This window comes from Neopsephotus bourkii, unplaced genomic scaffold (genome assembly GCF_033783945.1).
Source record: "Neopsephotus bourkii isolate Nb327-2 ecotype Australia unplaced genomic scaffold, CSIRO-AGI_Nbou_v1 NB_1572, whole genome shotgun sequence".
Classification (NCBI taxonomy): Eukaryota; Metazoa; Chordata; class Aves; order Psittaciformes; family Psittacidae; genus Neopsephotus; species Neopsephotus bourkii.
The window spans coordinates 2,286,289-2,311,873 of NW_026902048.1; the positions used below are offsets into that span (position 1 = coordinate 2,286,289).

Genomic DNA, 25,585 nt, shown 5'->3' on the forward strand with positions numbered 1-25,585 from the left:
TAAAGAATTGTAGATTAGCCCTAGACCAACATTAGGAAACCACAGTGCAGATGACTAAGATTAGGAGGCAGTCTGTGCAGTTTTAGGCATACCAGATACAGCCAGCACATAGCCAAGCCAAAAGTGTAACATTTCTCTGAGGAGTGCTGCTATCTGGCACTCCGCTGTTAAACCCACATCTCATTGCTTTACAGTCAGTATTTCTGTCCCTACCACAACTCCCCTCTACCCTCCTGCCATCCTCACAGGGAAGGGCTTTCTTCAGCTCCTGCAGAGCAAGGCCTCCATAAAGAACACAGCTCTACAGAGAAAGCAACCTTGAAACTATGGCAGCCTCATCCTTCACAGAGCAGAAATAATATCAAAGCTTGTTTAAAATAAGATAAATTAGTAGCCTCAGACCATCCTAGAAGCTTCCCAGCCCTCTCCCCAAACCCTCATTCCTAGTTTTATATCTTACCAATTTCCAAAGTGACCTCTATACAAGTGTAGAGCACTCTGTGACTGGTTTTATTTGCACAGCAGTTACCTGGTGAGCTTCCCCTCTCCCCATTATTATTATTCATGGAATAGTTCAATTGGTCACACATACTGATTTCCAAGAAATTACTGTCTGCTCTGACATACCAGTTTGCAAATCTTCGTAGTCTTTGATATCATTTCCAGGTGTTTGCTCAATGATCAGTTCTATCTGTCTGTCTGTTAAATACTGTACGTCATCATTCTGACTTCTCCTGTGCTGTTCTGCAAGGACAGCTTCTTGAAGACTAAGGTAACTTCTTGGTATCTGCAAGCCACAAGACAAAAATAGCAGGATCAATATGAGACAGCAATCACCCTGCTGGAGATGAAGTGGCTAAGTCATCTCCCTTTTAAAGGGAAATTACAGTTCTGTCTTTTCCCAAAGCCAGATAGGCATCTTATTGTTGATGAAGGCATACAAAGTATGTAACTCCTAAAGTTCACCTTCCAATCCAAAACCAAGCCCCCCAAAAGCTTTTTTTTGGTAAGGATCACCATCCACTAGAAAGAGCAGTTCTCACCAATCTCCCTGCAAGTTTCTGTGAGCAAATTGAGCTGCCGACATCCTTCATGTTGCAAGTGACATGGAAAATCAGCTGTCGGAGTCCATCGAGGCCTTCCAGAGTCTTACATGAGAGCTCACTGCAAAAGTCATGCAAGGGTGAAGATTATCAAACCTTATCAGCACACTGACTTCCTTTACAGGCTCACTTTCTCCTATCAGTGACTTTCAATTTCCTGTGTGAGGTGAATGGGAGGAAGGCTGTCAGTGAACGTTTTTAGCTTTGGAGAAAAGCCTGGAAAAGATATGTTAAGCCAACCTGTGCTCTGCCTGCTTCATTCACTGGGTGTTATTCTATTCCCTTTGCACTGTCATCTCTGGGGACTTCCCTGGCAGAATAACCAAAATCATTACCCTCTTTCCCTTCATTGCTGCACATATCCTGTGTAAGGGATTGCAGAAAGAAGGAAAACACAGTGCTCTGGCAGTCGCTGAAGAAGAGTCCAGTTCTCTACCTCCTCAGATCAAAGAGGCACAATGATGGCTACCAGACACCTATTCCCACCCTCATTCAGCTGGATTCTCTGATCTGGGAATTGATACTGGCCTTCATCATCTCTTTAACAGCTAAAAACCTGCTTGTTCCAGCTCCTTCTATTTTTGGTCTTATTTTGGGCTGGATAAGAATGGCTCATTTCCACTTTCCCCAACAAAGGGTCTTTCTAACTGATTCTACACATGTTCCAGTGGCAGACAGAAAATCCTTTCCTAAAGCAATGTGCCTTATCTTAAACCCCAGACACTGGTGGCACTGGGATCACTGGGATGTTGGAGGACCTGCACTGATAAAACCATTCTGGGCTCAGCCACACAAGGATTTCACAACACACACTGCTCTGGCTGCCTGGAGTGCTGCTCAGAGAAGCCCACATTTCAAGTGGATGCTGGGGTGTAAAGAGGAAGCATGGGGGAGAGGAAGTATAAAATCAGGCACAACTCCAACTGGGAGGAAATGCAGAGGAAAAGAAAGGTGAAGGGGAACGTATAGGATATGTGGCAGAGTGAAAGAAAGTCCCCTTAAGAAAGAATGACTGACATCATGTTAGGATGCTCTGCAGTGATGGGAAAAGAGGCATGAGGAGACTGAAGCACAAAGCTTTCTCCTTCTCACTGTGAGCCTCTATGCCTCACACTGGGTCCCTGGTACTCCTCCTAACAGGAAAGAGCCAGCTGGGATGCCCGACACAGAGCCTGCGTCTGCAGAACGGATCGTGGGAGGTCTCCTGATGACTTTGCCAGGCAGCAGATGGAAAGCGCTAGGGACATTGCAGCGCCCTTCTTTACTCGCCAGCTGCCACCTGCTCTTTGCTCCAGGCATTGGTGATTTCACACTGCTTGCTGCCAGCCTGCTGCATCCACATTCCCCCCCATGCTGTGCGCTCCCGTGGCTGACAGACCCGCTCCTTTCTCCTCTCCCCAAGGGCACTCTCTGTCAGCTGAAGGGAGAGAGCAGCATCAGACTGCATGGCCTGACACTGATCTTCCAGACAGCATCACCCTCTGTTAATCACATCCTGAGAACCCAAATGACACAGGTTTGGACTGTCAGAAGGCTCAGGGGGTTGACCCACTACTCGCCCTGCCATGTGAGCTGTGTTCTCACGTCAAGAGGTCTCCCCTTAATAAATGCCACAGCACCCACCCTGTAAGAGGCAGGCTCCCAAGCTCTGCAGTGTTAATTACTCAATCTGTACTTTCTCTCCTTGGGACTCATAGACTGTATTACCATTTAATGGTGAGAAAGCCAAGTGGAGCAGAAGCACTAAAACAAGCCTGTCTGAGGTCATGACTTTGGACCTTCCAGCTCTCAGACCCATGATCAGACCCCTGAGCAACACTGAACTTCTCTCTAATTATACTACATTATCCAAGTCAAAAATAGATGAAACGCAATGCTGACATGTCTTTAAATCAGCTCCGTTGCCAAGGAGATTGAGTATTGCAAAATGGTTTAAAGTGACATCAAACAGAGTGACTGAGCTACATAAAGGCACGAGTACTTACTGCAGGTGCTTGAACGTGATATCTGGGAAGCCAGTTGCTCTGGATCCAGAGGGAGACCGGCAGAGAGCCAAGACATATGCCCTCAGAGTTGCTATCCTCTCAACACGGAACTTAGTTTCAATTAAATCAAGGTGTGTTCCAACCACTAACACCACTGAATTTGGAGCTTTGGCCTGCAAAGGGAAAACACTGACAATGATCTCATCCAAATTATGTCGTGATAAATTCAGTGAGGACATGTGAAAAGCAGAATATTTAAGAGGTGGTAGTCATACACATTAATAAAATGGAATATAGATTCATATAAAAAATGGCTGCAACGTGTTGTGACAGCTTGACAACAGCAACAAGTGATACGGGTATGACAGAATTTCTCCTGCAGAATATGGCTTAATCATCTGCTGCTACTGCAGAGCAGGAAACTGTCAGTTTGGGTTTATTACATCAGGTCTTAACATAAAGGGAGTTGCCATGTGGTATTAAGGTGCTACGAGCTAGCTAAATGGTGGCAACTCTGTCCACCCAGACAAAGGGAAAGTTAGCTTAACCTGTAGCCAGAAGATCTGATACCCTGGGAAAGCCTAGTCACACTCTGGAATGGGTACCAGGGGAAGTTACACAAACTTTTTCACTGGAGGTACGTGCAGAGGAGAGATAAACTGTTAGAAAAGTCTCAATCTTAATCCTGAATCAGTGCAAAGGAATGGATTAGATGATCTCGTGTTTTTTTCCAACTCTTCCACGATTTTCTTACAGCACTGGAATGTACCCAGATTTCAGGGAATGCGCTGCCAAATACAGTGGGATTGCACAGCCTCAAGCAGGGATCAGCCTGCTGATCCAAACGACTTTGGCCACAGAAGACTATTCAGATGCAGAAATACATGCTTATTTGCAGCCAATCCATTTCTCTCTTATGATGCCCACTGAGATGTCCTAACTTGAATGACACCAAACTTGAACCCTGTGCAGACACAGGAGTGATGGCGGTACCAAGTCAGACCAAAGGGCCCACTTGGCCACATATTCTGGTTGGTGCTAACAAAGAGTACAGGCGCAGGACAGACATGCACAGATCTTCCCTGGTGTGCTCTCCCAGCATCCTGCAGCTCACCATCTTTCTGAGATTTCTCTCAATTAATAGCACTTGATCTATTTTTCTTCCACCACTCTTTTTTTTCAGCCTCTGACACCCACAGCAGATTGTAGCTTTGTCACCTAGTTTGGGGGTTTGATTGCTGCTGACCATTGTAATTGACCTTGTAATGTCAAGATGTTTCTTTTTTGAGCAGCACTTGCTTTGAGCCCATTTTTGTGTAATATTAAAACAGATATAAAATAATAAATATTTATAAAACAACTATTAACACTGTATTATAAAATCAACTCCAATGAACTCACTGTAGCTCTGAGTGCTGTCTGGGAGCTACTCTCCAGCTTACCCGAATCTAAAGTGTTAAAAACACAACCTCAAGACTAATGTGTGTCTAACCCTACAGAAGAAAGAAAATGCTTCAAACCCCCCATGGAGCACAGTGTGGTCAAACACTAATTCCAAAATAAGTATGTCCAGCCTTACTTAGCAAGGGTTTATAAATCAGCTTTTGTTTCAGTCTCTGATGTGTGTGAGGGGGAGCAAAGCAAATGATAAATTTAAACCATTAAATATAGCAAAACGCCTACAGCGCAATGGAAAATTAATTCCAAGAGCTATGCGAAATTCAGAGCTTGCAGAGTTTTTAAAAGCAGACCAAAAAGAATCTGTAATATCACATATCTGTGTGCTGAGCTCCTACTTGATAAACAGATACCCTGGAGTCCACCAGTGACTTCTTACCTCGATGTTCAGCAACCAGAACTGTAAGTTTGCCACAGCTTCTTCCCCCAGTGCCAAGTTCCATACCACTATGTACAATGCTTTGTCTGTGAAGAAACACTGATTGACTGTAGACATGCTCGCTGGGCCTCCGATATCCCAGACATTGAACTCCACTGAATCAACCTACTTAGACAAAGAGGAGTGTTCAAATCAAATGGTCGCAGTAAATCACAGGGAGATAATAGCTGAAGTATAAACCTACGCCTGCATAATGTATGACACAAGAAGGGTTTCAATGTCCTAATTGTGCCTCCAGGAAAGATAAATCAACAAGCAATTGTTAAGCATAGCTACCACTTCCCCACAGGAAATCAAGACTAATTACTTGCTGCTAAAACGATAGAGGTGCCCTTGATGCTGGTAAATCTCCAGTTAATGCTGTAGATTCTCCAGTACAAACAAGGGTCTTATTCTGAGCCCTGCATTTCACTGCATCTGGAATAGAAACTGTTTCATCCTTGTCTCTGCCACACTCAACAGGACTGCTGAAGCTACTTGTCTGCCATTGCTGTGGGGAACAGGAAACCCCCTGCTGAAATCACTTCCACTGAGCTCAGCCCTAACTGAGCCAAAGAGAATATAGATGCTCAGGAGATGGGAAACTTCTCAAGCCTTTCATAAAGGCCTTCTGCATGTTGCTCAGAGGCTTCTGACGTGTGTGTCACACCAGAGATGAGCCAGAATTACAGCTATTGTAAAGCAGACTCACTGATTTTGGGGGAATATCTAAATGGAGACATCTCTAGCTCTGGCTCTCTCCCAAGTATATCAGCACCCATTCCCCCACGCACCCCACACAACAGCACTAAGAGGGAACATAGCTTTCTATTTAAAAGATATTCAGGCTCCCAGCAGCTTCTGTAGGAAGCACCTACAGACAGTGGAGGCTTCTAAATCCTTTGTCCCTGGGAGGCAAGAAGCCTGTGACATGAAAGAAAACCAAACTCCGCTCTGGCCACCATTCTCAGAGCATCATGTAACACCAAGTGGGCTCTGTTTACTGGTCCAGGTCCAAGTACTGACTGATCTCACATGACAAGTTACCCTATGAGGTTTCAGCAAGGAGCTAAGTATCTCAGTAGGGCTCTGATGTCCTAGCATAGTCCTAGTTTGAAGTTTTCCAGAAACAGCTGGAAGAACTTCCATATTGTTTTAAGCCAAACCCTAATTAGCACAAGGACTGCTTTGTTCATCCAAAAGACCTTCAGCTGTGGGTGCCTGTATGGAAAGACAGAGACACAGAGGTAGGGACAAAGCCTGTTCAACATCTTGGTCCCACTCCAGGTCTCTGATGCTGTCTAGGTTTTTATTTCATTCAATTGCTCTTCAATACAAAATGAACAAATCTCTTCTCCCACCAAAGTCTTCTCTTTAAAGGCTGTGCTTGCTCTGTTTCTTTCTGTCTCTGGCCTGGCACTCTTTGCTGTAGAATAGCTCAACTCAGCAGGGTCCTCTACCCTTTCCAGAACAGTCTGGTGGTCATGGCTCTCATCCGGGAAGGGAGAGCCATGCGTTTGCATGCCCTCAGCTCTGACAAGACCTCAAGACCCATTCTGCATGCTCTGATCCCTGTGTTACTACACAGGCAGTGGACAGGGCCACCTACAAACCCTTGAATGAATTCAGTGCAGTCCAAATGAGTTCAGTATGGGCTGACACACTCCCTGAATGAGCCATCTGAGATCTGGGTGTTTGAGGTGTGCCTTAGACATCCCTGGGTCACACCCGAGGTCGGGCATCCTAACTTCCACCCACCTTCTCCATCTAGGACAGTTCTGATATCAAGGGAATCCAGCTTTAGATAGTGATGTCCCGTTTTCTGGTCCCAAATGAAAGGACAATCTGCTTTAGAGAAGCTGATTTAAAACATTCTTTCAAAATCAGTGTCCAAAAACAACCCGATCTGGGAGAGCCAGAGTTCAGGCTTGATTTCTTTGGGATACAAAGTTGAGTGCTCAGAAAAACAGAACTGTCCTCTAGTACTGAAACAGAGGAGTTGTGATGGGTCTAAAAACATGTCACTTGCAAGACCTGCCTCACAGGTAACGAATGGAAACTGTTCTCTGTAAAGGGACAGACAATTTCAGCCCAAAAGGGATACTGCAGTGCTCAAACATCCCACTAAGGATCTTGAAATGTTTTTCACCTTTGCCTTGTGTCCCACTGGCTTGGGGAGCTCCCATTTTGTTGTACGGATGGTGGCATCGCTGTGCATCATCTGAGGCACTTTTCCTGTTTGCAGGATCTCAACCAGCGTTGACTTTCCCTGCCGTGGAGGACCGATGACGATCATCTTCATCAGCTTACACTTCTCTGCCTTGCGCAGCTGTGCTCTTAAGTATGCCAGCACTGTTTTAGGGCCTATAGTGGGGAAGGGAACAGGCTTTATCTGTGGTTCACAGCTACAAATGTACATACATAGAGCAGGACTGCACAAAACCTACTGCTGCAGACACATCAGCTGAATTAATATTTTCCCTGAGTTTCACTGTGGGCTGAGACAACCCAGAGAATAAACAAAGAAACCTCTAGTGGACAAACCTGAGACAGAGACCCCAGAAAAAGGTCACTGCTCTGAGGCTCCACAATGGAGCACTGTAAGAAGAGACAAATGCTGTGGCTCGTATGCTTCAGAAGCTGAAAGGAAACATAAAATACTAATTTAGTATTGGAAAATACTCAGTTTTTCCTTCTACTTTTATGTTTCCAGTTAAAATTAGATTTAGGCTTCAACAGTGTGCTGGAGAGGGAATAATTCCCAATAACTTTGTTCCCACAGGATTTTCTTATTAAAACACACAAAAAAGAAGACAGTATTGTAATAGATCCAAAAACCTAGCAGTTTACAATAAAGTCACTTCAATGCAACTCTGACTGCTGATCCTAAATGCTTCAGTCTTTAGAAAGACCATCTAAATACCCTAAAATATACATAGTCAGGAAGCAAGCCATGGAATTTATGTGGCATTCATAGTGCAAATGAAATATTGCATTTGTAAGTAAGAATTTTAATGTGATCTATCTTAAATTGATCTTATAGCCAGAGCTTAGCATTGATTATCAAATCTGCAAATATGCAGAAAAGGTTTCCCTGTGCAATTCCTGTTATTCCCAACAAGGGCCTGGGCACACACTGTCATTAGGAGCATTAAAAAGGAAGCGATTTTCATTATAGGTTCAGTCAGTTTAATAAAGAACACATAGGCTGAGCCTTACCCTCTTTCCTGATCTCTGCAGGAACGTTACCAATACTTAGTTCCTCGATATCCAGCTGCCAGAGATTAGCCAGCTGCCCAAGCTCTGGAGGAAGCTCTCGGATACCAGGGTTACTGTATAAAAACAAATAAATCTACCAACAACCAGGCTTTGTGTGTAAGTAGCTGCTCTCACGGACTCTCAGATTACACTATTCTCTCCTTGCAGAAATCTTCCATTAACATTTTAATAAGACTACTCAGCACTTTAATAGTAATTTCCATCCTAAAAGTGATGTATAACCTCAATTTATCCTCTGAGGCAGACAACTGTAATCATCTTTACTGGATAGCTGAAGAAACAAGGGCAAAAATGAGGAGTTAGTCACTCTAACATTATAGAAGCTGACAGCAAAAAGCCAGAATGAACTAGAGACACATTAGATTCCCAGGCCTGCATTCAAAGCATTAGATCATCTTCCTTAATTCAAAACCCCAGCCTCCTCCTTATCTAAAGCAAATGATGGGCACAGTTTTAACAAGGGGCTAACTGTTTCCAGCGTTTTGACTTCAGAAGCACTGGACATCTGGGGTGGGGCTCCACAAAAGACTGGTCACTAAAACAACATGGAAATAATAATACTGCATAGCTTTTCCAGGACACGGACTTACTTTCCTAAGTAAAGTTCTGTTAAACCTTTCAGAAGGCAAACGGACGGAGGGACAGAGTCCAGCTGATTGTCATTCAGATAAAGGACTTCCAGAGAATCACTCAGAAATGCTGGAAATTCCAAAAAAGGACCTGGAACAAGACAGGAAACAAGCTGTACCTTTAAAACATAACAGTCACCAAAGCTCTGAACCAAGCACCTTCACCTTAACTTTGTAGGCAGGACATGAGGTCATGTTCCTTGGCAGCAACCACCATGAAGCAACAGCAGAAAAGCAAACAGCCTTCAATGGCAATCAAACATTGATGCCCACATCTCACATTTTTAAAGCCATGGTGATGCATGTGTTGGGAAGTGAGAGTCTCCAGGACTTCTGGGTTACTGAGGGAGGTCCGCCAACATGACTGTATGTCAGAGGATGAGGGGCATTGTATTTCTTGCTGTTGAATAGCTGGTAATACCTTGTGAACTGCCCCTATTCCAGCCTAACAGCTGGCAGTGAAAGGGCATACCAAGGGGCGCCACTGGTTCTCAACGTGTTTTTCCCCATGTTGCCTGACAAAAGCCAGAAGCCAGTCAGAATTCATGTTCAGGCCCCCATGTCACATCCTGGAGCAATTTATGGTGGATCGAAGTCAATAACAACAGAGAAGAAAACCCAAACTGTGGCTTACAGACTGCCAGCCTATGCCTCTAAAACACTGTTCCCATTTGCCCCTCTGCTGTCTCAGGCTGCAAGGTCTCAGGGCACTTCAGATTTCCCATGTAGCTGAACATTAACCAGCGTATTTTGGGAGCCACTCAAGCAGTAATAGCAGTGACTGCATGGCTGAGTTGCTGCTGCTTGAGAGGTTCAAACAAAGGGAAATTCAGCTGGTTCCAAAGAACATCATTTCACTCCACAAATTACTCCTGGGATAGTGGCATGAAAAGCTGCCATGAATTGTGTTGCTGTCTTAAGAGTGTCACATCTATCTGCCAAGCAGCATCCTGAAGTCAAGGAAAAACTAGGCCACACAAGGACAAACAGATTCTGAGTCTCTGATTAGGAAAGTACAACCACCTCCATCTGCTGCCTTCGTGGTCAATGAAAGCAGTGATGCTTTTACTGATGTGAGACACGTCCTTCCTCAAGGATAGGACAGTTGCACTTCCACTGAGATCTTCCCTTACAGAGAAGACTTGAGGAACTGTAACTAGACTTAGCTGAAAAGGGAAAATAGAAAGGAAATGGAAGAGGTTTTCTCAGGAGAAAATCTCCCACTACTAATATTAACAGCATTTCAAGCCTCAGCTATGATCAGAAAAGGAGTAAGATAGAGCCCTACTGTCTGCAGGGTGTTTTATGTACGTGACAGGACTGTCTGCTGTGGGCAGGGTGTCACAGTCCTCCTTTGAGGCTTGAAATAAGAAAATCATCTTTGGGATTATTTTAGGAGAACAGCAGGCTCATTCATGGATTCAATTCACTTCCTTTCTGGCTCATCGCTGGACTTAAACTTTTCATTGTTCCTTTTCAGTATGCACCTAGGCACAGACAGATTTAGTCCTCTTGGACACGTAGGCTCCTAAAATAGTGGCAATACTCTATTCACGAGAGTCCCATGGAGAAAGGAGTGTTCTATATTGGAAGCAAGCTCGAGGTGTTTATGAATTGTAATTATTTATTCATGAGTTATTTATGATTTCTCTGGCTTTAGCTCAAATTTTCTTTTAAAGAACTGAAGAAAAATTAACACAAATCCCATCTTGGAAACATATTTTTGGATGAGTAAACGCCATCAACCCCATGTGCGTGTGCAAGAAGTTATTCTGGGGTTTATCAATCAAATATAGTGAGCATCCATAAATTATTCCCTTTAAATAATCTAGACTTCAGTAAACAGCTTTGTTGGTAAAATCAGATGAAAACCTGCCCCCCACCTCGCTTGGAGACTTCTGTGAGCAGCTGATGTACTTCAGCTTCTGTTTTTTCTTCATGTTCTTTAAATTCTTGGCTACATCCTCTAGTCTCACCCAGCTATACTTGGCAGAGGAATAGAGAGGGGAAAAGAAGAACCGGCTTTGCTCTATCTCTGTGGCTGTTCAACCATGGCACCAGCCAGGTGGGCTACTCCGTGCCCTCCTGAGGCAACCTCAAGCAGCTTGAAGGTGCACCAGGGTAATATCAAGCAGTACTAATGCAGAGTCCATGCTCTCCTCCTTTACGTAGAGGGGTTATGCTGGGTTTGCAGCATGGAGAAATTTCTAGCTGGTTTTATCTGCCTTTGCCACTGCTTCCACCCTTCTCTCCCCTTTGGGAAATGCTGCTGTAGCGCTTCACAGAGAAGCTCTGAGGATATGACAGCCTCCACAGACTCACAAGGTTCAGACTCTTTTTTCTAATTCTTCCACGTTTAGGATTTCACCAATGCCACAGCATTTCTATTTCCATTTCCTACTTGCAAAACAGTGCAGACCAATCCTTTCTCCTCCTTAGGGTGCACACACAGGACTTGCTGCCCAGCAGCCTCTACTTCCATGAGCAGAAAAATGAGCCTCTGACCTCCAGTCCTAACCTAAAGCTATGGCTGTACTTTGTGCATTTACCAGTTTTACGTGTTCGCATTGACCTGAGACCACAATTTCCAGGGGAACAGAGGAAAGCATTTGCTGCAGGAGAGCCTCTCCCTCCTGCAGGCAGCCGAGTGCTGCTCGGATGTGCGTCACGAAGACGCCAGCTCTGTTCCACTCTACGATTTGTAAAGAATGCTTTAGAGCAAGTCATTCTTCAAGGCAGCCGAGAGAGAGAAAGCTCTCCAAGGGCTTTAAAACAAAACAAACAAACAAAATGCAGATGAAGCCCACAGAGAGCAGGAAGGAGCGCAAATATCTGCAGATATTCCTTTGTTCTCTGTAGGATTTCATGTGCATGGATCCAGAACATCTCTTCTGCTCTGCCCCACGCTGGGGGTGCAAATCACAGCAACAGGAGAAAACACGTCTTGTACAAATTCAGCAGCAGGAACAATCCTAAGAGTAATAACACTAATTATGGGTTAATTTCCTTTCAACACACCAGTCAGTACTCTGCCTAAAAAGAATAACCTTCATGAAAAGGATAAAAGCTCAATGAAAGAAACAGGTTTCACTCATTCTTCATCTTTCTATGTCAATGGTAACAACCAGCTGCACTGTTTCTTTTGAAACATTTAAATGTATTTCCTCTCAATTTAAAAGCTGTTGCACTTGAAATCACAGATGAATTTACACGGATTTCCCTCCAGCCAAGCTCCACGGATCCCTGCTGCTTCACAGCTTGCCTGGCGTTGTCAGCAGTTGCTTCCCCGTGTGCCTTACCTGCCTCTGGGCCACAGCGCACCCTGTTCTTCGTGGCGAAAAAGGGAATCCGCTTGGTTTTGAATCCCTCATCACTCCTGCAGGTCAAACAAAATGGTGACATGTTGAGAACTGGCCTGGAGCTTCATGCCCAGGACACTATACACAGTGCAGTCTGACCCTACTCAAGGCTGTGGGATTCACAGCACAGCTTTTACAGGTTCCTGTCTTCTTTTGAGAGATGGGATTGAAACCCGCTGTGCAATCACATGGCTAGACTCCACCAACACTTGTCCAGGCCCAATGGTTTTCTTCTGGCAAATTAACAGAGCTCGGCAAGGCAGTGCTTTCAGCTCCCAGGGCAAGAGCACTTGACCCCCCAGCCTTATGGGTGTCAAGGTTAAGTAGTCTGTCAAACAGCAAACTGAACAAGTTTCATGAGAAGCACTGGAGAACCGACCTGCTGCCATTCCCTGCTCTCACCAGAGAGCCTCTGACAAGGTGACCCAGCAACAGGACTCTGGAAATGCACCAAGACATTCAAAAAACAGTAATTTGTCTTTTGCAACTGACACAGCAACTCGTAAGGACTCCAGAACATTCGCTTGTCAGGCACCCAAATGAGAAGATACAAGTATGACACAATTCAATGCAGTTCTGGAGAAGATAAGGGACCTTTAACTCTGTTAAACATCCCTATTGTAATTTCTAAACACAAGAACACTATAACTCTTTTACTGGATTTCCTTATTAACATCAGTCTTAGAATCATAGAATGATAGAATTGTTTTGGTTGGAAATCATCTCTATGAGCTTGCAGCTGGTTACACTTCCATTTCAAAACCAAAGATCTTTCATTTTCTCCAAAACAATACTCCCACATTACAAACAGTCCAGCAGACGCTTTATGGTTAAGATATACTCCCACAAACTGGTATTTGTCATGCTGATTGACACCCTGGGTTAAAGACATTTCTACATGCTCTGAAATTGAACTGCCATTATCAGTAATCTACCCACTTAATAAATGATACAGTTTGCTAAATGCCTAAAGAATCAGTAAAGGATAATTCATCACTGTCACAGACACACAATGTACTTGGAGACGTGGTATGTGGATATCAATGCCTGCTCTGCAGGTAATTAATTCAGCAGGGACACCCTTTGTATTACACCAGGGATTGGGTTTGCTGTTATTTCTCCAGCTTTTGTTTTCTCAGACAAAATTTGAAAGAAACACTTACTTCCCAAGTTGGTTTTTTGAAAGATCCAGGGATTTAAGCTGTTTGCAATTCCACTTATCTTGTGAAGGCAATGTAACTAACTGATTTCCCAGCAGCTTCAGGGACACCAAAGCCTGAAAGAGGAATAGCCTAGAGTTAGAAGTCAGAGTCCATCAAATGCAAAGAAAGAGGTTTTTTAACATGGCTGTTAAATGACAGAAGCATGAATAAAAGTACATTTTATTCATCAGAACATCCTGTCCGTGCTGCCCAGCATGCAAACATTTCCTTCGTGTTTCCAGCAAGTATATTTTCTGCATGAAGCAACACCATTAGTTCGGGGAGATTATTAGTCTACTTGCTGACAGATGCAATTGGAAACAACCCATCTTAAGAGGACATTTGACTTTTAGCGAGGAAACCTTTCCAAATGGAAAAGAACAGTGTGATTTACCTACACAGTATGCCACATATGAATGAGAAGTCTTATATATGTGTGTGTGTCAGAGTGGGCTTACACCCATTAAGTATATGCATAAAGTCACTGCAAAACATCAATTAGTTCACACAAGGATAATCTGTAACTGTTTTGTTATTACATGTCTATTAAAATTGAAAGGTTTTATATTAACTTTGCCCTATTTCATAGAATCATAGAATGGTTTGTGTTGGAAGGGACCTTAAAGCTCATCTAGTGCCAACCCCCTGCCATGGGCAGAGACACCTTCCACTAAACCAGGTTGCTCACTTTAGACAAGTTACCAATCTACTTTTTTGTTTTCCTCACACCAGAGAGATATTTTAAGTACAAGCACTGAAGCTGATGAACACCACTCAGTTAATGTCATACAGATAGGACATGAATAAGGTTAATCACAAACTCTCCTTTAAACTTAACTGAAATAGAAAAGAAAAAAATGCAGCTCCCATTCAGTTTTTTAAATTTGATCCTCTTCCATCTGTCCTTAAAAATAACATTGAGGCTCAAATGATCATTTTCGTTTGGTTGAAAATTCATTTTTCCCCTAAAAACCAGACTTCTAAATACAGTTTCCAACCAGGCATATTCTGCAAGTCCATCCGTCCACCCGCCTCCCCCGAAAACTGAGATAAACAGAACATCAGCTGAATTATCTCGTGCCACAAGTACAGTCATGTTAATGAATTATACCCCACGGAAATCATGCTTTACCAGGAGAGTCTTCAGCTTCAAGTGTGTTAAATGTTTTATGTGCTCCATATAATATAAAAGGTTTATGCCCCTTTTCATCAACCAGGATTAATAATGTCTCACTAAGCCAGTCTGTTGGCCTTCCTCCCTTTTTCTCAGATTGGAAAAAGATCAGTTATCCATGTGACATCAGCCATGGTCAACCAGCAGCTGCTGGAATGGCCATTACCATGCGAAACGCTCCCTCTAGTGATAAGAGAAGAGCAGCACTGGGCCTTGATGGGACATGGGCAAGGTAAAGCAAAATGTCAAACTGCAGATACAGTGAACCACTAGAGGAAAGGGCTGGAAAACCGGGCAAACTCTAAAACCCTCCCTGCCACCTGAATCTTGACAGCCAATGCTTCTAGCATCATCAGTCTTCCACTTGGCTCAAAGCTTCCACTGAAAGGAAGACTCCTCCAGTCCTCTCTTGGCGCCTGGTGTCAAGCTCTCTCCAGTATCAGTATGGGGCTGTTCAATGACAGTGCTTCAGATTTCTCCCCTTAAACATCCCTGAGCAGAGGGTAGGAGGGAGGCTACATGTTCCAGAATTGGCACCAACTTTGTTCTGTGTGGTCTAGGTGGGGTGCTTCATTTGCAGTCAACTGTGTCCATGTTACATGTTCCCCCTCCCCAGGCCACACTCCAGGATAGCTGAGAGGCTGGTGAGATTACATGTAATGTCCCTGCTCCATAGGGGGAAAATCAGTGATTTTCAACTGGCTAGGGCTCTTTTGTGACTGTAATTCTGGAGAAGGAAGAGAATGGCACTATTCAAGAGAGTCAAAGCTTCAAAGATAACTTTGATGAGAGACCATCAGCAAAGATTGCACTGAGATCTTCTCTGACACCCCATACTGGTGCCTTCACTTCCCTCTGCAGCCTCGGAGCAGCGGCACCCAAGGAAATGTGCCCTTAAAGCACCATCTAGTGTTTAATATCTGTCATGGTAGCTCCTACCCACTAGGCTTATTTTTAATGCATTCAGAAAAGGACAAGTTTTGGACACAATATCCCATAAGATACATTCTACTTCAAGAGAAATGCCAGTTCAAAATAAATGGCTACCAGAAAGCAAAGACATTTCTGCAGGGATCACTAAAACGAACTGTGGAGCAAACAACTCTCAGCCTCTTATTCCAGGCAGAAACATGAGGCACCTTTGCAGCAGAGATCCAAACTGGACATTGATATGAGCCATCACTTTTGCATCCCTCCCACAGAGGCCAGCAGTGAAAATCGTAAAGCTTCTGCACAAAGATTTACCTCTGTTTCTATCTCCATGGCCCTGAGTTTCACAATCTGGAAGGGAAGCTTGGAGGAAACCCCCAAGTTCTGGTTGGTTTCGTGTTGAAACTTTGGGAAGCCACAAATTCTGAAGAATTTTGAAGTAAAACTATGGATCTCTGGTGCCCACTGGCAAGAATTATTTAATCTACAAGCTTAGAGATTCCAACTAGCATCATCTAGGGCGTTCAAACATGCTATATTCAGCATAGGAAGATTCATCTATCATTACACAACACTGGTGTGCCAGACTAAGAAAAAACACAACTGCTTGTGAGCACACTTGAGTGCATCTATATTTCAAGTAGCTGGAGCCTGCAGCTACAATGCTTCTTCCAAACTGTGCTCCCAAAATCTGAAAACCACAGACATCCAGAGAGTTCTCGGAAGCTAGATACCGTATCACATTGGACAAGGGGCTGAATGTGGTCATTCAGGGGGTTACAGGCTGCTCAGAGACTCTGTGCAATTGCTGTCTTCCCCAGCTTAAAACAGCAGGTAGTCTACCTTCATCAGGCAGCCACTCCTATGACTTCGAGGGCTGAGTAGGTATTAAGCACTGCAAAGTAGAAAGAAATGACACTTACTTCAAGCTGGAAGAGTCCTGGTGGAACTTCTTTTAGTGAGTTCTCAGAAAAATCCACTTCTCTGAGGTGATTTTTCCAGAACACAGTCAACGCATCAGGCAGGAATTCCAGTGAGTTTCTAGATGCTTTACAACATTTCTGGAAAACAGAAAAGAAAAGAAAACTTAGAGTAGTAATAATCTCTTTAAATAATGAGGTAGCTCAGGTGTCACATGTTTAAGGCATTCAGACATTTATTCTAGGTGATCTCTTTAGATATTTTGATGTAGAGAAATTATTGTGCATGCAGGTCCATAGGATTTACTGAGGAGATTCATTCGATAGATAAATTCTTTGGTGGGCAAAGAAAGTTAGTTTGAAAGTTATCCCCATTTGCTTTTCAACCACTAGCAAACACTTCAGCAAAGTACACTGTCGTCCTGCTATCCCTGTAATAATGAGGAATAAAGTCACAGAGATGGGTGGATTTATAGATGCCCTTGACAGCCATGGGTTTGGGCAGCTAACTTTGAATGAAGGTTCCATAACATAAAATGTTGTGGAACATTTTAGTGTTCCATAAAATTACCCTAACAATAATTCTGCTCATATGAACTGTAAAGAAGATTAATACATCCATATAAGACACCTTTATAGAAGTTTTCCACCAATTCCATCAACAGGGTGAGAATAGGGCAGAACCTCAGAAAGACTCAATCTGAGCCCTGTAAACTGAATCAGGCAGGGACACTCAGAACCAGAGCAGCTTTTCAGCCTAAGACATCTGATAGCTTCTTAAGCATCACAGTATAGTTTTTGCATTGTTTCAACAGCTTTTTCAGCCTCTGACTCTGTCAGAGCTGTTTCACTTACCAAGGGGCAGGCCCAGGGATCTGGAAACACTTTCAGCTGATTTCTGGAAACATTCAGTATGTTTAGGGACTTGAAGCAGTATAGAAAAACCGTTGGAAGTTCCACCAACCTGTTGTCAGAGACGTCAAACTCCTGCAGCTTCCTTAACCCAATCCAATTAGTTGCTAGAAAACAGAAAACATTGTGGACTTGGTGTAAGCAATCTGATCCAGCGAGATGCTGCATACTTGCTAGATAAGAGCAAAAGGATTTCATGAGTGCTAAAACACAACCAGGCCTTTTCATGTACTTTGAAGAAAGGACTGAGAGATCCTAAGCATCTCTAGCTAACACTGTCTTTCAGTCATTACTGACAGTTTGGGGGTAACAGTTTGGGGGTCTTACAGGCTTTACAGACCTGGGCTTGAAATGTAAGCATAACACTGGGCTGTACATACTGTTTTCCTCATCAAATAACTTCTCCATGTAGTTTTTGGAAGCGACGAGTTTTCTCAGGTTTTTAAGATGTAGGAATCCAGAAGGGAGAGTAGAGAGCCTGTTGCTGGATACATCAACCTCAAGTAACCTGTGAATACAGAAGATACTCAGTCAGGCATCAATAAAATGCTAGCAGACTCCTGTTGCCATAGACATCTATTTTAGCAGGACAGATGTAGATCTGAATGAAAGCAGCTGGAATGTACTCTCACAAGGCAAAGCAGAAACCACTATTTAGAAAATTAACCCTTCCAGGGAGCAGACAGAAGTGGTCTGGATAGACCACTATGATAATTGATACCAGCCAGCAAATGTCAGCCTGAGCCAGCTCAGGTCTTAGACTTAGAGAAGTGGGGCTCACCAGAGCTGGAGAAAAGCAGAAGCAACATGAGACAGTACAGAAATAAAAGCTCCTACAACTTGGAAACAGTGAGAATGCAAAAGGGCAAATCTTACGTTAAACCTTGCAGCAGACAGAAAATAAACCAAGAAGCTCCTGCATATGCCCTTCACTTATGCAGTGTCACACCAGCACAACTAACTCATTTAGACCTCCTCTCTGCACAGGTTCAGTTTGCTGTAGGCATCAAGCACACACACCTTGTACATATGATTTCATCGGATGACTGGATGCTGGGTAACTCCGTGAGCTGGTTGTCAGCCAGGCTGAGCTTCCTGAGGTTTATCAGGCCCCATGGGATCACGGATGGAAGGGAGACCAGGCAGTTGGCAGAGAGATCAAGCTCAGTTATCTGACAGGAGATATCAATCAGCCAGTCCAGATCCACCCAGGGCAGTTTGAGGTTTGACCAGTTCACACACAAAACCTGTATATATCAAAGAAAGAGAAAACCACATTAGTAAAACCCCAGTTGCTCTCGGCCAGGGTTACACCACTGGGAATCTGGCAGATCAGAGCACAGACCATAAACATTTTGCTCACTTTCCAATCTGCTTCTAGGAATTACACTGACTCAGAGATGAAATCATCCCTGGATATCAGCAGCTTCCACCATATAGCTGCTCCATGATCTCACTCCAAAGACCATGAGCAAGCACAAGCAGGGGGCCTGGACTTCTTCACTAGTCCATACCCCAGCCCCACTGTGTCCCACCAGCAGTGAGCTGCCTGAAACCAGACTCTCATATTGGAGCTGGACAGACTCTAATGGGTTGTTCATCCAACAAAGTGCAGTGAGTTTCCATGGGGCTGGACTCCCAGCCCCACAAGATGCATTTACACCCTACACTAGCAGCACAATATAGACAGATCATGGAAATCACCTTAAATCCAGACTCCACAGCCTGAACCCCACTCTGTCTCTTGGACATGGTCTATATTGCTGCTTAGATCTCCAGAGCACTCTGAGCACCAACAGAGGCCAGGAAGGCCCAGAGAAACCCCTGTGGGGCAGTCAGCCTCTGAAATACTTACGGATCACAGAAGCAAAGAATGGTTGAGGTTGGAAGGGACCTCTAGAGATCATGTAGTCCAACCCCACTGCTAAAGCAGGTTCATCTAGAGCAGGCTGTACAGCATCACCTCCAGGCAGGTTTTGAATACCTACACAGAAGGTGATTGCAAAACCTCTCTGGGCACCCTGTTCCAGTGCTCTGATACCCCCAAAGCAAAGATCATTGATTGTGCATCTGTAGAGAAGACAGGAACAGATCTACTGAGTGTGGTAATGACTTCCTAGGAGGAGGCCTGCTGCTGGGATAATCAATATATCCCCAGCACTGCTCTTCCATCTTAAACCTTCCAACAAGCAGCCAAACCAGTCAGGGGAAGGTTCAGGTTTTGCAAAGAAACATCTGGGAAAGGCAAGGAAAGGCAAACACCCTCTTGTTAAACCATTTCTAAACACTGGAAATTTGCTCAGTATCATTTACAAACATATTTCAGCTGAGACACATGATTTGGGCAGTTGCCTCCCTTCTAGATAATGTTCTGCTGCTTTTGACAGTAAGATGAGGAAGTCTCTTTATCCTCTTTTGGAAGAACAACAGAAGCTGTTGTGAAAGGCATAACTCTTGTTTCAGGCTCCAGCTTGGACAGAAGAAAACATGAACATGTAAGGGTCATTAATGCAAGTAAACAACCCAAAGCTTCATTTTCAAGATCACTTCATTGTGTTCCAATGGGATCTACGGTCCAAAATACACATTTTTTAAATGTTAGCCCCAAAATGTTTTCACAACCTCAGTGGTTTTGACATAATTCATCCCAAAGACGGCCTCAATGAAGTGATCCTCACTTCTCCACCAGGAGGCAGCAAGGACCCGACAGCAATTTAGTTTGCTTTTCAATGCCCAGTCCTTAGCTCTTAAGACTTTTAACCCCAAATTTAAAGCTAAAAGGAATATATATTTGGAAAGGGAGAGAAAGAAAAGGGAAACAAAGGTCTATTTTAAATACTTATTTGAGACTCAGAATTCCAAATAATGTAGATCACACAGTTTGAATGTCTAGGAGAATGGAATAAAGAGTAGTGCACAAACAGTTGCACTGCTTAGAAACTGATAGTAGTTGTACTTAGTGTAGACATAACACTCTTCAGATGTTCACTAGTGAAGCCTCAAGACAGCCCTACAAAGAGGAATGGAAATATTATGCCCATTGCATCAACTTGGGAAACCAAGGCAGAGAGCCTGTTTTTGTAATGCTCCACTCCATAAGGCATCTACATAAAACACAACAAGCCAGGAGCAACGAGAAATCAAATTAAGCAGAGTATCCATTGCTACAGGTAAATACACAGTACTAATGGGAGTTACACTGCAAAGCTTTCACACTGGCACCAAACATACTCTGCTTTACTGCTAGGTTTTCCAAGCCTGCATATTAAGAGCTTCCTGCTTACAAACTCTTGGTTTAATTCTGTATGTGGTTTTCTGGCATTTTCTGTCACCTGTAACAGCCCAAGAGCTGTTTACACCATTGTTTACAGCAATGGGTGTGAGTTAAGGTAACACAGACTATAAACACATGGGTTAGATTCCCTTTCCATCCCTAGCTACCCCACACTTCAAGAGAGAAGTAGGGATGTGGCAATGATGCTAAAGGACTGGGAGATCTTTCCAGCATGCGGAAACCTTAGTGGAGAAGAGCATATTTGTGCTGAGACACCTGATCATTTTCTTGTGGTTCCCTGAATTGCCTCAAGAGCTCCTAAATAGGAACCAGATCCCTAAATCCAAACAACACAGGAAACCAGCTCTACACTGGAAACCAAAACCTCAACTAGTATTGGCACCTGCCTGGCTGCTTACACTATCCTATCCTATAACATTATTTTAGAGGCAGAATTTTAAACTGGTTTGCTCCCAGCCAAAGCCACCAAAAACTGACTTACAAAGCCACGCAAGAGGAGGAAAGAGCACATAGCGGGGTAGAGGAGGGCAGCAGCATCACTGTAGCTCCATCCTAGATGAGCTAAAATTGCCCCCAGTAGAAATACAGTTTAATCAGCAATGGAATTCTCTTACCGATGTCATTCATACCATATTGTGGTTTACAGTGATGCCAGCAACAGCCTCTTTATGTCAAGACAAATCTACATCATGGCTTCTGCTCATACAGAAACAAAACCATCACTCTGACAGCGCTGGGTAAAATCCCATGCTCAGCATTAGCAAAACCACATACCACAAACCCCATGGCCTAAGAAAGAGTAAAAAAGGGCCCAATCCCCAACTACTCGCGCTCCATGTAGATTTTTAATTGGAATGGCCTCTTCAGGCTAGAAGACAAAGGTATAACAAGCTATAACAAAGATCCAGCTACTGAAAGTATAATGCAAGCACAGTCTGCCTAGATATGAGAAATGTTTTAACAGGGAATCAGCCATTTTAACAACTAACCTTGTCTGGTCATAAATAATTTCTCCTGACCCTTTCTTTCCAGGAATGCCAATTTTTTCCAAAAGCTATGCTGAGACACGGCCAAAATGGAGGAAGAGGGCTTAAATCAGAATGAATAGGGGAAAACCCAAGCTTTTAGGCAGCAGTTCCAGAGGACAAGTTTATGGTCCTTCAGTCACACCAAAGATGCATAGAACTATACAGGCAGTGATGGAAACAAAGACCTGGAGAGACGGCTTGCTCATTTGGTTTCCTCCTCACAGGAGAAAGCAGGATCTTGTGGTTGAGATCCTGAATTCATACTCCAGAGCCCCCGATCTCCTGTGTGACACTAGTCACTGTCTCAGCCTACCCAGACTCTGTTTGACAGTCCATCTGTCCTGGAAGGAGTAAAAATGCACTATAGACTCCAAGTCCCTCCTTTCTCTTCCAGCTTAAACTGTCCCACACAAAGCTGCAATTAAAAGGAATTAGAAAAAAAGAACTGATGGTGCTTATCCCCTCCCTCAGCTCCTTCTCTGTTTCAAGATGATGCTCTTCACAGGGCAAAATAGTACTTGTCCTTGAGCACACCTTCCAATGCAGTAAAAATATCTGTAGCGTTTAGCGAGTGCAAGCAGGACCCTGCATCTCTGCTGTTTCCCATTTCAGACTGATACTCATCTCTATTTTGCATTTAGATTGCTGTGTATCATTTACCTCAAAAATGCAGAGCCATGGCCCCAGGGCATTTAATGTGATAGAAAAGATACCTGAAGAATTCTGATAGTGACTTCTGAAACCACAGACAAGATTATGAAATCCAACACTGGCACTGAACGCTGCAGGGTAGGTGTCCCTATCTCCCAGGCAGCTTTTGGAATCTCACCAGTAAGTGCTTTGCACTCTGTCTTCCTCCCCATCCACAGCCAAGGACTGACAGAGTCTCTTCTGAGTGCTGCAAACTCCAGCATTAGCCAAGCCCCTTCATCTGATGAGGGACAGTGGACCAAACTCATCTTGGTGCTAGTAACCCTATGTTAGTGGAGCTACCTTAGGGATTTACTTGGCTCTGCAGTGAAAATGTAATTAAGTGAAAGAAACCCCAACAGCAACACCACAAAGAAAAGGGATTTCCGCCCCAGCTCATATTTAATCATCTCCACTACCTCCCCAGAAAATCCTGTTTCTTTGATGCCAAAGGTCTCTGATGCTGAACTCATAGAGCCCAGTGATCAGCTCAGCCCTTCTCTATTTGGCACTGGCTGCAGGGCTTGGTGAGAGACAGCGTTCAGAGGCTGTTAGCTCCTGGGCACAGCCTGACTCTGAGCAGCTTACTGCTCTTCAGAAGGGCAAGGAAAACCTCTGTGCCTCTGTGGACTCCCCTGTCCTGCCAAACAAAGGATTTCTCAATACTAGTCCTGAAAACTAAATGGAAATACTCTACTGCAGTGATGTCAGGGGATGCACTGAGGGAGACAGGGACTGGAAACTGTGCAGAGGCAAGAAACCACACTGCTCTTGGGCAAATGGCGAACTATAAATATGAAAGACATTTACTTAGGTTTGAGACCACTTGGTAAGCTGATTGAAAAGGCTGCGGTGCATTTCTCCTAAGCGATGTGACATGCCCCAACAGAACCTCACTCATTAGATGGGATATTCTGAGGATGGTGATCTAATTCCTCCACCAGTAAAGCTGCTGAGACTCCTGAGTGGAACTGCTGCAGATATCTTCACTGTAACCGAGATAGCCAGGCAGTGATTAAAGAAATCAGAGGTGGATCACACACACAAACACGCAGATGTCTGTATGCTTGTGCATAAAATTCTTTGCAAAACATTTCCTCTTTCCTGGTCTGTAATGGGAAAAAACAAATCTCTCTCACACTGCACACAGTGGAAAGTTACATGGATTTCCATGCTGGTGACACCTATCAAAGTCTGGAATCTGTACCCAGCCACTTTACTGCAGGAGGTCTTTCTGGCATTAGCTACCTGTTCCTGCGTAAAAGGAGTACTTCCTCTCTTTAGCAGGGCAGTGATTTGCTGTGGGGATAAATTTATGCCAGAAAGGAAAAAGAAAAGGAGAAACTGGTATTAGAAAAACGAGATGTAATTCCTTGTGTGTCAGGAAGGGCAGCACTGCAGAGTGCAATCAGTGCCTAGAAGGTGTGGCACTAAACCGAGCTCTCCAACCACATTTTATGCATAGCTGGTAGCATTCACTGCTGTGAAATCAACTGGAGGCCAACTCTGCAGTGTTTTCACTCACAGAGAGCACAGAAGGGACAAACCCTTTTGAAGTTCTGGACTCTTTCTGAAATGGTCTGTGCTGTGTTTGCCCTGTTCAAGAGGAGAGGCTGTCTGACACCCAGCTGCCTGCCATGCACATCACAGCCTCTGCACGATGCTTTTGGCTTCCTCCCACTGCAAAACGCATCACAGCACTTACACAAGCAGACTTGCATTCATGAACCTTATGAGATAGAAAGCACTGAGGAAGTTTGTTTGCCGCTGCCACAAAGTTGTCTTTTAAAATCTTATCAGGGTGTGTGGCTGTCACTTCCCAGGGATCTGAGCTCTGCAAACTAGGACAAACCTTCCCACATTTGGTGCAGTCTGCCAAAATGAATTCAAAGAGAATGCATTAAATAAGCAAACATATTAAAAGAAATAGCTACTAAAAGAATCAAAGTCAAGTTTCTGGGTATTTTTTTCCCTTGTTTTTTAGTCCAGACCTTTCTGGCAGTTTAGCTGATGTTTCAAGGCTGCTCTCTTCTTCACTCAGGGTGTGACAACTGCAAAGCTGAGTCATTTTTACAGCAGCTAGGTTAAATATTGCCAGCAAGTTCACATGGAAAACAGACCTCTTCCCTGTGACTCAGACATTTATTCCAAGTTTATTCAAGTTGAATTATCCAGTTAGTTGGAGATTTTTTTTCCTTCTAGAAGGCATGTAGTTTCATCAGCTCTTACCCAGAAACATCTAGGATTTAGCTTCCTATCATTTACCTGTCAATGAAACTAAGACTCTGACAGGGAGGAATCTGTTGATGGAACCTAATGAAGTCAAGCTCACATATGTGGCCTAACATTCACAGTGCTGTCAGGAATCCAGCGAGACAGGACTTTGGCAGGAAAACAGAGAACGGAGAAGTTTGTAAACCCATGAAAACCTCTCTGCTTGTTTTTACTTTAACAGCAAAGCAGAATCAACACCCCATAATATTACAAGCTGAGCAAAGAGATACACAACTGGTAATGAGATCTATGCAGAAAGAGCCTTGATCAAAACATCCCTCATAATTTTTCACTGCAAAATTTTTATGACCTAATGAAAACCATTGAAAGCTCAGGGCTCTGATGCTCCTGTTTAGTGTCAGTTAATTACAGACAGAGGGGGAAACCAGAACATGCCTGATAACTATGCTGGATAAGAGTAGAAATAATATGAAATACTATGTGTTTCCCTGTAAAGCAGTAACTGTGTGTGCTGAGACATTTTTCAGCTCTGAATAAAGGACACTAGGATAACAGAGATTAAGAGAATGAAGAACATAGCTTAGTTATATAAAGAAATGTGATAATCATGAGATGTAATAATACCCTGTGTGAAAACAGTGACACTCATCTGTAGATCTCAAAGTACCTTCATCATTGTATGTATTAAACCTTCTAACAGCTGTAAGACACGAGGAGTTTAAATCTCCCCACTTCACAGCGGAAGAAACAGAGATGCAAATGAATCACCAAAATTGTCAGAAGGCTTTAAGTGGTTGTGTAGCTAACACTGTCTTGTCAGCCTAAAAAGGCTTCAATTGCTTTTTGTTCGCCTTGGTTTCCCCTCAAAACCATTTGTGTGGCACAAGCTCAGCTCAACTAATGATGTGATCACACACGATCCTCCCCACACTGCTCCAGAAAGCCAGATCTGCCCTAAGTAAGTGACA

The 25,585-nt window shown here is 43.7% G+C and overlaps 1 protein-coding gene across 3 annotated transcripts in view; it reads right to left on the reverse strand.

Moving 5' to 3' along the window:
• The window catches only part of LRRK1 (leucine rich repeat kinase 1), a 76,826-nt gene that overhangs the window by 25,516 nt on the left and 25,725 nt on the right, over positions 1-25,585 (reverse strand). For all 3 annotated transcript variants that reach the window (XM_061371227.1, XM_061371228.1, XM_061371229.1), the window contains 13 exons: positions 18,390-18,616; positions 17,750-17,877; positions 17,313-17,476; positions 16,461-16,598; positions 13,395-13,507; positions 12,172-12,248; positions 8,834-8,963; positions 8,184-8,296; positions 7,114-7,328; positions 4,926-5,090; positions 3,089-3,261; positions 1,044-1,164; positions 628-787 (listed from right to left, as the gene is read on the reverse strand). In XM_061371227.1, the coding sequence (XP_061227211.1) occupies positions 628-787; positions 1,044-1,164; positions 3,089-3,261; positions 4,926-5,090; positions 7,114-7,328; positions 8,184-8,296; positions 8,834-8,963; positions 12,172-12,248; positions 13,395-13,507; positions 16,461-16,598; positions 17,313-17,476; positions 17,750-17,877; positions 18,390-18,616 (1,924 nt within the window). The remainder of the gene's footprint in view (positions 1-627; positions 788-1,043; positions 1,165-3,088; positions 3,262-4,925; positions 5,091-7,113; positions 7,329-8,183; positions 8,297-8,833; positions 8,964-12,171; positions 12,249-13,394; positions 13,508-16,460; positions 16,599-17,312; positions 17,477-17,749; positions 17,878-18,389; positions 18,617-25,585) is intronic.